This window comes from Tachypleus tridentatus, chromosome 13 (genome assembly GCF_004210375.1).
Source record: "Tachypleus tridentatus isolate NWPU-2018 chromosome 13, ASM421037v1, whole genome shotgun sequence".
Classification (NCBI taxonomy): Eukaryota; Metazoa; Arthropoda; class Merostomata; order Xiphosura; family Limulidae; genus Tachypleus; species Tachypleus tridentatus.
In genome coordinates this window covers 188,621,724-188,637,020 of record NC_134837.1, presented here as the reverse complement: position 1 = coordinate 188,637,020, position 15,297 = coordinate 188,621,724, and the positions used below count along the sequence as shown (strand labels likewise).

Genomic DNA, 15,297 nt, shown 5'->3' with positions numbered 1-15,297 from the left:
ATGGAATAATTAGCAACATAGAATGGAAAGAATGTTAAAATATTCTCTTATCCTAACAGTTGGGCATAGTATTGTATTTTTTAAAGTGAATTCTAAATTATATACATGCTTATTGAAATGTTATTTAGCACAAAAAAAGATTCATATGATAAAGTATAATTCAATGAAGCCTTGAAAATTCAATTTGAAATCCCAATAAATGAAAAATAAATATATTCCTAGAAATGTGCATACATTAATTATAATGTTGTTGTTTTCTTGTATCTTTTTACTAATGAGTGAGTTTTATATTAAAATGTTTACTTAGGAATCTTAAGCCTGGGTAAATATTATTATATGATTTCAAGAGCGGAGGTGTCAAATTACTTTTTGTCATACTACGACTGTAAGAGATGAATCAGATGATTTTTGTCACAGATCTACGAATTTATCCGATTTAGAAAAATTCAAACAAGTGTTGTTTGTTTTAACGTATATTTACACAGTGGGCTATTTCAGGGATGGGACCTTAAATTATAACGTTATGAACCCTGACGCTTACCATTGAATCCTGAGAGGAAGAACAAATATTAATTTTAAGCAGAATAATTATATGAATATCAAGAAAACTCTTTGTGTAGCTCTAGAATATACATGTTACATGTTAACACTTTTATACTGTACTGTATATATTCAAAATCTATTCTGAGGTACAGTTGAAGAGGCGTCATTTTTATTAATCTAAAACAAATATATATGACAATGAAACTAATTAAGAAATAAAACACATGAATTTTCCTGTTTTTAGTTAAACATAATATATTAAATAATTTTAATTTATTGTATAAATCACTTTCTATGTTGATAAAATTAAATTAGTTTACGATAATTTGTTTAAGATATTTTGTCGGTAAAATATTGTTGTAATAATAAGGACGAATACAACGACACAAAACGTGTTACTTCATTCTGCTAATAACCTTGAAAATGATTAACTCTGTCAGACAATTTATTGTAGCGTCTCAAACACTGGGGTAACCTCGTGAAATACTATTGAGGTTGTGGTTGAAAATAATATTAATAGCTAATGAACCAAATTGAAATGTAATCATTATATATTTTAATATTATTATTTGCTCATTTATGACGTCATGTACTCCTTTTCCGTTTGTTATATGGAATGTATTTCTGTAAGTTATATATTATTAAGTTTGACCTGTATAATTATCGTTCATGTTTGAACATAAATTAATAATTACTATAATTCTTTTAAGATAATATTCCAAGTCCGTGTGTTAACCACGTGGTTCGAATACAGAAAAATGAAAAGTTATCTTGTAATGTTATTATCATACTATTCAAAAAAAGAATGTTCCAGAAGGAGTAACAATGAATCCAGAACAGACGGATATTACTGAAATATATTTGTTTTGCTACTTTCTTTCAACGAGGTGTAGACAATTCATGGTTCTTTCATTTGTTTCAATTTCTTAATATAATCAAAATATTTTATATGCAAATATCCACCTAGTTTTGTGAGAATAATATATGACAGAAACAAATAAAGACTACGCCATATGCTTATTCGCAGAGAAGTTGAAACCTGAAACAAACCTGAAAATATCAGCAGATGTATTATGTATGCTGACAAGCACTGTGGATATTGTATCTTGAGACACGCATCAAGGATGTGCTTTCATGTTCCATTTTAATAAATATTCTTCTCGTATGTTACTCTAAGTTTCAATTTTTACATTTTGGCACTAGACTGCTACACAAAAACAATGCTACCTAATTCAAGTATTTATCCTATGCGTTCTATTTCCTCTCTGTTAGCAGCGCTGTTAGCCAAAAGGACAGAGTGGGTAGTTAACTGATTGTCATGGTGGATGCCCTGTTTTCGGGTGAAACCCTAAAAATAATAAAAAGGAAGTTAAAACTACACGTTTCCACGTGTCACCACATGCATCCCTCCATTTATTATCTACTATTTTGATCGATCGGCCATTAGCCGTACTTTTGTTGACATAGAAACCACGCAATAACGTTCTAAAGGTTTGGCATTTACGATGGGGTTATTATCTCACATAATGATAACCATGGTTATCTAGCTGGCAAGGTCACCAATTCTTTTCAGTTATGAGCACATAAATTAAGGAAATTAAGAGCTAATGTTGTATTGTGTTCAAATAAACTGAAAAGTGAATAATACAAAATCAGGAGTAGAAAACAAAAACGAAGATTTTTTTGACACAATGAAAATCAAAATCGTTATTAAAAAATTTCCGTTCATTAGTTTCCGTAACACATCAGCTCTGATGGTGTTAATTATGCTGTTCAAGTTAATAACACATCAGCACTGATGGTTTTAACAGTGCTGTTCAAGTTAGTCCGCTGAAATATTCTTAAAATAACGATTTTATCCTTTCGATTTTATTCCTTTTGAAGTAACATAAATTACTTCTCAGCTTCTATTACATCAGTCGTATTCGAGCTGGACCAAAGAGCCCTGGCACTAATCAAAAGGCTTCATCTGGACTTGATAGAGCAGATATCGTATTCAGGCTACACTAAAGAGTCCTGGTACCAATCGAAAGGCTTCATCTGGACTTGATAGAGCAGATATCGTATTCAGGCTACACTAAAGAGCCCTAGTACTAATCAAATGACTTCATCTGGACTTGTTGGAGCAGATATCGTATGAATCATATATTGTTTTATACACTCTTTGTTTTCTCTCGTAAGTTTGTATTGATAACAATGAACACGAAAAGTAACTAAAAACGGATCTATCTGAGTGTTACTTTAGATGTTCCAAGATGCGGAGAAAATTTTTTGAAACGAAAATCATTTAATTTATCACTTTCATATCAATCGACTGACGACTAAGGAAAACGTTAGAAGAAACTTATTCTAACTTGAACTCGGATTAAAATTGTATTTGTTGTTTCTATTCAAACTTTAGAGAACTTTTTAAGTTTCTTTTAGTTGTATGGAATAACCACTTCACAGCACAACTGATAATGTTTAGCTCTAACAACTTATCATGGCGACATCTAAATAAGCCGTTAGTGTAGTGTTATTAAAGCGGAGGTTCTCGAACCTTAGATTACTACCCAACAGAGTCAAGAGACGCTCTAAGAATGTGTGTGTGTTTTCTTATAGCAAAGCCACATCGGGGTATCTGCTGAGCCCACCAAGGGGAATCGAACACCTGATTTTAGCGTTGTAAATCCGAAGACATACCGCTCTATTAGCGGGGGGCGCGCTCCAAGAGACTTCACAAAAGTTTGTTTGTTTGTTTATTTTTGATATTCGCACAAAGCTACTCGAGGGCTATCTGTGCTAGCCGTCCCTAATTTAGAAGTGTAAGACTAGAGGGAAGGCAGCTAGTCATCACCACCCACCGCCAACTCTTGGGCTACTCTTTTACCAACGAATAGTGGGATTGACCGTTACATTATAACGTCCCCACGGCTGAAAGGGCGAGCATGTTTGGTGCGACTCGTGCGCGAACCCGCGACCCTCAGATTACGAAGCGCACGCCTTAACGCGCTAGGCCATGCCAGGCCCTTCACAAAAGTAGTTGAAAAAATAAAATGCATTTCTTTGACCTTTTATAAGTATTATATTTAAACATTTTATTGAAATTTTCAATCTATTTACTCTCTCGTTGTGATATGAGGAAATAATATCTAATTTTAGTTCGTTACACATCCTCACGCAAAGTAAATTAAGAGCTATCTGCGTTTAACAGTTTCTAATTTTCAAGTGATAGATTAAAAAGAAAGCATTTGGTAAAAAAACCAACTACAACATTAAACTGACTGTTATTGTGCTTCTAAAACTAAAGAATCCATGAATCCCAAAGCTTTTACGGAAACGGGACGCAAACCCTAAATCCCCTAATTCATATTCTGAATACACTAACCATTCACCTATACGTAACCTGCTTTTCTTAGTATTAAACATGCTTTATGATTAAGTGTTTGAATTTTGTAGAATAACTTGCAAATAAACTACGTGTAGAACTGTATTATTTTACTAACTTTTTTATATTGGAAAAAAAAAACGCAGGATATTGAAGTAATGTCAGAAGATATCGGAATCATGTCAGAAGTATTTGTTGAATTATACATTACCTAAATGAATAACTTTAACTGGCTGTAGTTGATAAAGGCCCAAAACGACAGACTCCAGGAAGGTAGAAAGGGAATATACTTTCAATTACACAGGACTGCGAAGTAATTCCTGTAAGCTGAACCCGAAAATGATATTTAATTTAATCCATCATGTACAGATGTTTCACAAAACGTTATATGTACTTTTAAGTAAGTGAATCATTTTCTTTGTACCATAAGTACCATTATATTACAATCAAATACACCATAACTACTATCACATTCCAATCAAAAGCACCATTGGTACCATCATACTCCAACAAAAGCACCATTGTTACAATTATATTCCAGCCAAAAGCACCATTGGTGCCATTATATTCCTAGTAAATGTAGTATTGGCCCGACATGGCTAGGTGGTTAAAGCACTCGACTCGTAATCTGAGGGTCGAGAGTTCGAATCCTTATCACACCAAACATGATCGCCCTTTCAGCCGTGAGGGGTTATAAAGTACGGTCAATCCAAGTGTTCGTTGTTAAAAGAGTATCCCAAGTGTTGGCAGTGGGTGGTGATGACTAGCTGCCTTCCCTCTAGTCATACACTGCTAAATTAGGGACGGCTAGCGCAGATAGCCCTCGAGTAGCTTTGCGAGAAATTCAGAACAAATCAATCCAATTCAAATGCCCCATAAGTACCTTTATATATTTCAACCAAATGCAATATTAGTGCCATTACATTCTAACCAAATACACCATAACTACCACTATATTTCAATTAAATCCACTATAACTACCATCATATTGTAACCAAATGCAACATTAGAGTCATGATATTCTAACCAAATACACCATAACCACCAATATATTTCAACCAAATACACAAAAACTGCCACCACATTCCAAACAAATGCAGCATTAGTAGTATCTTATTCCAACCAAATGTAGCATTAGCATCATGATATTCTAACGAAATATACTCTAACCACCATTATATTCCAAGAAAATATAGCATTAGTACCATTATATTTCAACTCGATGCAGCGTTAGTATCATTATCCACCAAAATACAGCAATGGTACTATTATGTTCCACAAATTCTTCTACAGTAAGTTCATAATACAGAAATCTATCTTTAAAAATTAGTGAGTTTTTCCTTGAATATTTCAGAATTTTACGCAGAGATAGGTAACTATTTAACTTCGAAATGATAGATTAGAGGAAAATTATTGTTTGGTTATGTTACTATTAGTTTCGGAATGATATACTTGAGGGAAATTCTTGTCTGTTGATGCATTTCTCGTAAAGCTACTCGAATGTTATGTGATCGGTCGTCCATATTTAGAATGACATACTTGTGGGAAAACAGACAGTTAACATCACTCACCATTGACTTATATACTGACCTGATCAAAAATTAGGATTTTCCGTCACTACAGCACATACACATCCCCAATCTGTGGATCTCGATTTTTATTATTGTTATTATTTTGTTTTAAAAGAACGCTAATCAAGTATTCTCGAATTATCAGTCCAAGCATGCTAATGAGTAGGACATGCCTGGACTATTAAAAAATGAAAAACATATATTTTTGGTTTTATTGTTAAATTAATATACACTATTGTTAACGTGCATGAAAATTATAAATTAATTAAAATAAATTAACTGAGCCTTTGATAAATGGTAGAATAACGTTTACCACACATAATAAATGTGTTTATTGAGGAGGATAGAATGTGTGTAAATAAAGCATGAGACCCGAGACGGAACATATGAATCATATTCACTTTCCCCGTGTGCATCTAATCAGTTTCTGTAATGTTTATGTAAATATGAATTATTCTAGCATGAAGAAAATATTTGACCACGTACAAATCTCATCAAGAGTTCTTTGTGTCTAGCGAAAGATTAGACAGATATACAGAACACAGATTAGAAAAATGAAAGTATGTTTCGGATTTTGACTGTCAAGTAAGTTGAGTTTCAGGTTATTGTTATAGGAAGAGACAGATAAATAACCGAAATATCTATAAACTTGACAGCTGCTTAGATGTTGTACAGCATCGTGTAGATATGAAGATACGCATCGAATAGTGTTAGCAATGCAACAACTAACACTGGTAAGCCATTAACCCCTCTAATTTAATCCATTTATAAGTTTAAAATAACTACGCCAGTAAATGAACTTATGATATTTTTCAAACGGTTTGTTCTGAGCGCAAAGCTACACAATATGTTGGCTCAGCACTGGCCACTGGTTTAATGCATAAAGTTATTGTTGAACCACTGGAGTACTTATTGAATATAAATCAAATTTCAGACGGGAAGATGTAGCTGAAGGTGCGATAATTAGACTTAAATAGAAATTGTGAAGCGAAAAATTCTCATTGTATAACAATTAACAAACATTTCTAACCTTATTCATTTTAGTTCTATGTTTTATTACTGAAGTTCGATACTGACTTATCAAAAAAATTGTATTTGATAACGTGACGGTACAACAACGAAGATAATTGGATTAAGAGACAAAAACGAACTGCTAAACAAATTAACTATTATCAGATATCTAATAAAGCAATTTTATTATTAATTCAATGTACTTATTTCTCTGTGGATTTCAATATTTTAAAATAGCCTGATTTTCCTGGAAATGTTAAAGAAAATAAAACATAAGCTTAGCTCTTGGCTTGTTCGCACAAACAAATTTCTATAAGATGTTTATTTTGTGTGTATCCGACTTTTTGTGTTTCATATTTTCATATATATTCTAGAGACAGGACCAAGAAACATAAAATATCTAATCCCACTACAAACGTGGCGAATCTTTCCAATGTAGCGAACGTGAAATTTCTGATATGACTAACAACTAGTTTGTCTAACTTGTATCATGTATTACTTAATACACCTCAAAACTCATTTTTATATACAGATGTATTTAAATTTTTACAATATGAGCTAGGTAATACAATTCATAACCAAGTCCTGCACTGATCTGTTTGTTTTGAATTTTGTGCAAAGCTATACTAGGACTATCTGCGCTAGCTGTCCCTAATTTAGCAATGTAAGACTAAAGAAAAGGCAACTAGTCATCACCACCCACCGCCAACTCTTGGGCTACTCTTTTACCAACAAATAGTAGAATTGGCCGTCACATTATAACGCCCCCACTACTGATGAAAGGGCGAACATGTTTCATGTGACGGGATTCGAACCCGTGACCCTCGGATTACGAGTCGAACGCTTTAACCCACCTGGCCATGCCGGGCCCTGCACTGATCTACTCGAATAATTAGATTTAGCCATTACTCTTATTAAACGTTTACGGTCCCAAGGTGTGGAGTGCGATTGTGTGGCAACGGGACTTGTACATCTTGACATAGCTTCATAAGATTGCAAGTAAAATAAAGAAAAATAAAATAGAAAATATAGTTAAATATGGTTTATGACCCAGAAATGCGGGGCTTATTCCGTGCAATTAACACAGTATAGATAACCTATTATGTGCACGTGCAATGAAACAAATAGATGGAAATCAGAAGAAATAAGAGCAGAGTAAATTGAAGCTGATATAATATTTGCTCTACCCCTGAAAAAACTTAAAAAAAACGTTGATTAAGTACACAAAATGTTAAGATTGCTGAAATAAAACCAGTATAAATACAATCTTCTACAATTTTAAACCCGGAAATAGTTTTACATACGTTCTTAAGTTCCTAAAATAATACCAGTATTAATACCATGTTCTAAGGTCTTTGAGCTGGTAACATAAAAATAAAAAACTTTTTTAGCATTTAATAGGGAAAATGTGAACACTATGAAATTAGCCTAAATATTAGCTGGTCAAAAGTTTAAGACCATACCAAAAAGAAGTCCTAAACAGGGTAGGAAATGACTAACAAGAGGTCTCAGTAGTGAGTTGCACGGCCGTCAAACTTCAAACATTCGCTTTCGCATGGTCGATATAAGCGCTTGCATAAGGCTGGCTGGAATGTTATTCCACGTGGTGAAGATGGCTTCACGAAGATCATGCACTGTTTGTAATTGACGTCCATTTCTATAGACTTCCCTTGCTATCCACCCCAAACATTTTCTATGGGGTTCAGTTCGGGCGAACACGCTGGATGGTCCAAAAGAATCACGTTATTCGCCATAAAAAGTCCTTTGTCCTGCGGGCATTGTGGATTGCAGCGTTGTCCTGCTGAAAGATTCAGTCATTTCCACACAAGTGAGAGCCTTTACTCAATAAGGATGCTCTCTCCAACATACCAATGTAGCCAGCTGCTGTTTGACGCCTCTATATAACCTCAAGCTCCATTGTTCCATGGACGGAGAAAGCACCCCAGATCATGATGGAACCTTCTCCACTGTGTCGTGTAGAAAATGTCTCCGGTGGGATATCCTTATCGTGCCAGTAACGTTGGAAGCCATCTGGACCATCCAGGTTTACGTTTTTCTCATCAGAGAACAAAACCTTATTCCACTTTTCTTCGTCCCATGTTTGGCGCTTCTCAGCAAAGTTTAACCGAGCTGTTTCGTGGTGTGGAAGGAGGCGTGGCCTTTGAAGACGTTTACGGTTTTTAAAGCCTTTCTCTCGTAGATGCCGTCTTATTGTTCTTGGGCTGCATTCTGCGTCCGTAAGGGCCTTAATCTGGTTCGGCGATCGGCTGGTGTCTTGCCAGTCAACCCGTCGAATCCTCCTGCTGAACGCCAGCGAAAGTTTCTTGGGCCGACCACTTGAAATTTTCGTTCTGTATCCCTCAGGGTCTTTTAAGAAATTTGCAACAGCAGTTTTACTACGCCCGATCTCACCAGCGATGGCACGTTGAGAGAGACCTTGCTTTTGCAGCTACACGTTCAAATTCTGTCAACTTTTTAGCCTTTGTCATGATTTTTACCCAATGTAACGCAGGAGATATCAGTGGGAGATGTTGACAACGCTAATGCTTGAACACAAATGACTAAATTTCGTTACGTGTTTACCGGTTAACGCTTCATTTCAGTATGGTCTTAAACTTTTGACCAGCTATATATTTAGGCTAATTTCATAGTGTTCACATTTTCCCTATTAAATGCTAAAATAGTTTTTTTTTTATTTTCCCTTTTCTTATTTTCATCTTTCGAAGCTCTACTCAAATAAGTGGTTGAGTCTGACAACGCAAAATGCATATTTGTTCTTTATGTTCATTGGCCTTAAGATTTTGGCCAGCAGTGTATGTCATAATACTGTTACACGATGTATTTGAATTTCCATAAGAACGCATAACAGTTTAACCAATAATATATAAGGGATTTTGAGCCCGTTTACTTCATCATGTAGTAACCTAAATATGTATGTAAATAATGTAACGAAATTTCGTCCAATTCATTGTTCAGTACTATACAATTGATTAAATTTAATACGTATATATATCTACAGTTTAACCAATACTTCGTAATTATATAAATCTCTTTAAAATGTGACGCATTTTATTTACTCTTTCGAATCATAGCAAATTATACTAATTTAATGACAATAAATTTCTCATTTATGTCTTACCTGTCTCTTAACATTAAGCACTAACGTAAGCACGGTTAGTGTTTTATATTTTTTTTACTATCACAAATACTAAATGGAGGGCTTTACTCACCTTGCTAGACTGATGCTGATTAAACGAACGTGTTTGTTGCCAGCCCATAAAATGTTATATATAGTGCTCTAGTGAATAATAGAAGGGTGAAAAACTGACATATTCATGTACCACCTTTCCTCGCTGGTGCTGATATTAAATATATTCGAGTTAATGAACAGAGACAAAAGAATAAAGACGCCTAGGCATGTTTAGAGTGCAGGTAGACAGCAAAATTAACCCAAAAATGTAAGAAAAGTAAAAACTAAGGAGGAAATTTCTACGATCGGTTCTACGTAAATAACAGTTTGTTTGCTTTTACATTCCTGTCTCAGCATTACTTATAAACAAATGGCCCGGCATGGCCAAGCGTGTTAAGGCGTGCGACTCGTAATCTGAGAGACGCGGGTTCGCATCCCGGTCGCGCCAAACATGCTTGCCCTCCCAGCCGTGGGGCGTTATAATGTGACGTTCAATCCCACTATTCGTTGGTAATAAGAGTAGTCCAAGAGTTGGCGGTGGGTGTTGATGACTAGCTGCCTTCCCTCTAGTCTTACACTACTACATTAGGGACAGATAGCCCTCGAGTAGCTTTGTGTAAAATTCCAAAACAAACAAACAAACTTATAAATAATGATATTTTCTAGAATATTTGATAAGTCAAATAAACACGAAAAACAGCGAAAAAGCACAACTGTAACTGTTTTTACTTGAGTGTTTTCAACTAAATCTATCTTAAATGATTAATAAACATAAGTTCACATTTCTGGTTCAAGACTATATTTCAAGATGAAAATTAATATTTATATCTTTTATAGAGTTATGAATAAATGAACGTTTGTGTACTGAGTCATAGGGAACGTAATGGACGTGTGGCAGTGTTCCTGCTCACTTCCACCAGTATTTCCAAACACACTTATATACATATAAATGTTGTAAATTATGGTTCTGGGAAGTGGATACTTGAAAATCACTGCCAAAGTAACATGAAAGGATACATTTTATTATGATGTTATTCAGGGGTCTTAGTATAATTTTGTGATAAGTAATGCTGCTTTCGATCTAATATTTTCTTGGAAGCTTTGACTAAGCTATTGTGGAATCTTGTTTATATTATAAATGCTTCCAATAGCTATTTGGCATTTTAGCCTGCTAATAAATATCATAAAATGTCTATTATATTAAATTAACAAATTATGTTTCTTACTTGAAACGTTAAGAGGGATTTATTTAAGGTAAACAAAAAATAGGAGAACCATCTTTGTATTCTCTGTATGTTTTATCTTCAACTAGTACAGCATGCGGTTAAGGCTTATTGCAATTATTAAAGTACATTTAGAACTTTTCAAGACAAAATAATATTTCCAAAAATAAATATTCTGTGTTAGAGTAGTTAAACCATTAAAGATAATTACAATAATTGTGTAATCAAGTATTCTGATACTTTAAACTTCCATTCATTCAAGTTTCTGGATCTGTATCTACATTACAAATAACTGAAGCTCATTCTAAAGTGACCATAGAGCTCCAAATCCCACTTGAACAGCAGGCTTTTCTACTTGAATACTGAAGACTATGTATTCTGATAATGTAATTTTATAGCTTACCATTAAATTTCCACGTATAGTGAGTTTACACTAAATTTGGATGTAATCCAGTAAAGATACAAAACAAGTCTTGAGACTTGATGTTCGGCAATGTTTGTATAGTAACGATAGTTACCTTAAAAAGTTCTGCACTGTCTGCTAAGTGTATTATTGTACAGCAAAAAGCTGTGATATGATTACTTCACATGCTTTCCAATCAGCATTTTAAGGTCAACAAAGAAAATATGTATAAATACAGTGATACACTTGATGGTATTTCATTGTTACATAATTGATTTCATTAGCTTATCTGTCAGTCATGATTTATTTTGTTGTGTACAGAATCTGCAGCGCATATTGGGATAATTTAGATATGGCAATGCAGTTCGTAAAATAATGGTCTTGACTTCCTAGATAATAATGAAAAAATAATTTTATTTCAGGCAACGTTTCACCATTGCTGCTTCGTTAATATTATAAAGACTGTCGTGGTTTAATCTGTTATAAAGACTCGAGACGTCAATCATCCAAATTTTCACTTCAGCTTTATTCACAAAGGCAGAAATATAACTTATAAGTGAAATAAAAACACATTTAAATACCTATTAAACGATATAATTCTGATGGAGGGTGACGTAATTGCAAGCTTTGCGTTTAAGAGAAATGTTTACAATTAATGTTTACTCTGTTATAAAGCAATTACTTTTAAAGTAATTCTCGGTAATAGAAAACACTAATGAAACAACAACAAAAACTGATACCGCCATCTATGTATATATATCTTGGGAATCTAATTTTCTACGTTACTTACTGAGTTTACTATACATGCCAATCCATATCTATTACAAGCCAGCATGTAATCCATTGGAACTTGAACAAATCTAACCTGATTTCGTTTTTATTGTAAGCATCGTCCGTTGGAAGTATTACCTAGAAGGACCTACTGGAACCACTTGCGCTGACGTGTTTTAAAAAGACAGTTTTATTTCCCATGAGAATTAGTGTCTGACCGAAACTGTCAAATGAAGAAGATTCGTTTGGATTTATAAAAATTACTACACCAGTTCTTTCTTTTCATTTTCTATTTGTCTTTCTATATAATTGCATGGCGATCACTGTGCATATCTATAATTTATATCAGCATAACTAGCTTTGTTTGTTTGTTTTTAATCGTAAAATTACATAATGGGCTATCTGTGCTGTGGCAATTACGGGTATCGAAACGTGACTTCTAGAGTTATAAGCTTTAGACTTATTGTTGAGCCAATGGAAGGCGAATAGTTGACTTTCTCTATTGCTCCGCTAGACGCTAAATTTAAATATTTAGCTTAGAAATAAATTTTAATAATTATTTACCAAATAATAATGATCATTATTATATGTTGCTTTTAAATTATTACAATAATATATAGTAACAGCAGTTGTATAATAATTACTTCATGCAATTTTCAGTTTTCTATAAAAACAAATATATATACCACTTCTGAGTTATGATCAATTTAGTGATGACAAAAGCGTGTTGAATAAACTAAACATCGTGTGGTTGGAAGGATGGATGGATGGATAACAAATAGGTAAAGAAAAAGTTCCAAAACGAAGTAGAAGCATACTTGGGAAGAAATAATTTCAATGCATTCACGTCACGCATATCAAAGATGGTCGAAAGTTTCCCTGTACATTGGTTAAGTTTAAAAGATGAGACTTCGTTATGATAATGAGATCAGAATACTATATTTGCAGGTGTACGTCACATTGTACAAACAAGATGTTTTTCTATGAGCTTCAACACATAAACCAAAACTATTAAACTAGCGCCACGTAGGTTAATAATTGTTATGTTTCTTTTTTGTCGATAAAATATTTCACATAAAGAAGAAGGTAATACGCCATAACACTGTACAACCACCTGACGCAGAGGTATCAGAACCTGATTAAAAAAAAAACATTGGAACCGTTCTTCACGGTAAACTTTCTGATTGGCTGAATAAGATCACGTGCTCTTACTCCTCTGTCAATTAGAGAGAAACAGTGCTTCAAAGAGAATCGATGCAGTAGAGTTCAGCTTTCAAAGAAAGGCAGAAGGGCTCAGTGGCTATGTGGTATATTATGAAGAGCTGTTGTAACCCATACTTACTGGACAATAAAGATTTCCAGTGTTTAAATATTGGGCAAAGCAGCCAAGAAATATCTTTCGATTTATTTCCAGCATAAAAATATTTATATTTTTGAAATGTTCAAAAACAAAAAAATATATTGTATATCTTTGATGATATACTGGAAGGTTTAAACTTTCAGGTTGCATCAGATTTAGAATGGATAATAGATTCTTGTTTTCAGAAGTTAGGTTAAAAAGTCAACGTTAAAATCATGAGATAAGATGCGGATAAACCTGTAGGGGGATATGCTTTAAAGACGACCGAACTTGCTTGTAAGGTATTTTGTTATCTATTAACAAGAATCAATATGTATGGACTAATCTTGCAGAATCTCTGTAAGTACATTTGCATGGAGTACGGAGAAGACAAATGGGAAGAAATACGGCGACTGGCGAAGGTGGAACAAAACAGCTTCACCACGCACCAGGTTTATCCAGACTGTTATATCCCAAAGTTGACAGCTACGGCTTGCCAGGTAATAACAATACTTCTTGTATAATATTTCTGATAAAAGAGTTAGCTCACAGGATAACACACAAAAGGTACAATGAATTTCAAGAAAAAAAGACCCACAACTTGAGCGATTTCTAGCAGTCAACTATTCGAAAGCGCTCGATTTTGGGGTATTTTTTTTATATTTATGTATAAAATTTATATATCTCATTATATGTTCATAGAACTGTAATATATTTTAGCATATACTGAAAACGTGGTGGAAATAAGCATTAGATGAGTGAAATAATGAATTTTCTTTCATAATCTTTGTTATTTTCTTCCTCGTAAACTACCACGCAAAAGATCTAATAAACCTGTTAAAAGGTCTAAATGATACTGGAAGATATCAAAACAAATCTTCACATAATAATTTATAACCTTCAGCTGAAACCCAAACAGTTTTGCATATGTTTAAGTTACAATCCCAAAATAGTATGGAGCGAGGTAATGGTTTAAAACATTCCATAGAAACTGGGATCCATTATTTGGTAAATACAACAACAAATTCAAATAATCCTTTATTGTAGAAAGAGTGTTAGTTCCTTCTACTGTTTTCTCTTATTACAATACCCTTATTTCTTACCCAAATACAATATTTTATGGCTGGAAATAATTTAAAATTTAACATCGTTGTCAAAGAGTTGAATCTACTGTGCTTTTTACAAGAATCTTTTTTACACTAAGAGAGGAAGTGTATACTTTGATCATAGTTATGTGAGCGAGTACATTTTCAGGAAAACACAGTATGAACTAATTCACCCTTTATACTTGGTAAAGAAATATGTGCTTGCGTTTCAAAATGGCATTTTTACCTGGGAAACATTCTTATCTCCACGTTTGAAGTTTAGAAACGTGCATTTTATCATTCGTGTTCCCTAGAAGCTCGTACCACGAAGAATATAGTAGTTGAGTAGTTTAGAAGGCTAATTCTGTTTTGTCTATCTTCACTGCGTCTCTTGCAGAGAGAGAGAAACCCGAATTTAACGTTATAAGTCATTAAAGCACTCCGCTCAGTCACTAGAGGAGGTTCTTTGATATGATCGTCAATGACCAGGTTTCAGTGATATAAATCTGACTTCATTTTAGGCATTTCAGACAAAATACAATATAATATATATGTATAATAGAAATAATAATGCACAGATACACGATACTTGTGTTTAAGTAATGCAAACGACACACTATAAACTACTAGTAAGTTCATCAAGTTACAATATAAACATTAACATAATACAAAATATGTTTCGTGTGACACAATATCATGTAAGTTCTTTTAATCACATCAAAATGTATGACAACAATATAATGGTACCTCATGTCGGAAACGAAGTGTTTTATATATAACCGTATTTGTTGTCG

At 33.7% G+C, this 15,297-nt stretch overlaps 1 protein-coding gene across 1 annotated transcript in view; it reads left to right on the top strand.

Annotated features, from left to right (window-relative positions):
* Positions 1-13,391: 13,391 nt before the first annotated feature.
* LOC143240726 (soluble guanylate cyclase 88E-like) overlaps positions 13,392-15,297 on the top strand; it is a 50,586-nt gene continuing 48,680 nt past the window's right edge. Inside the window, exon 1 of the mRNA XM_076483656.1 lies at positions 13,392-13,918. Within this exon, the coding sequence (XP_076339771.1) occupies positions 13,751-13,918 (168 nt within the window). The 5' untranslated portion in view covers positions 13,392-13,750. The remainder of the gene's footprint in view (positions 13,919-15,297) is intronic.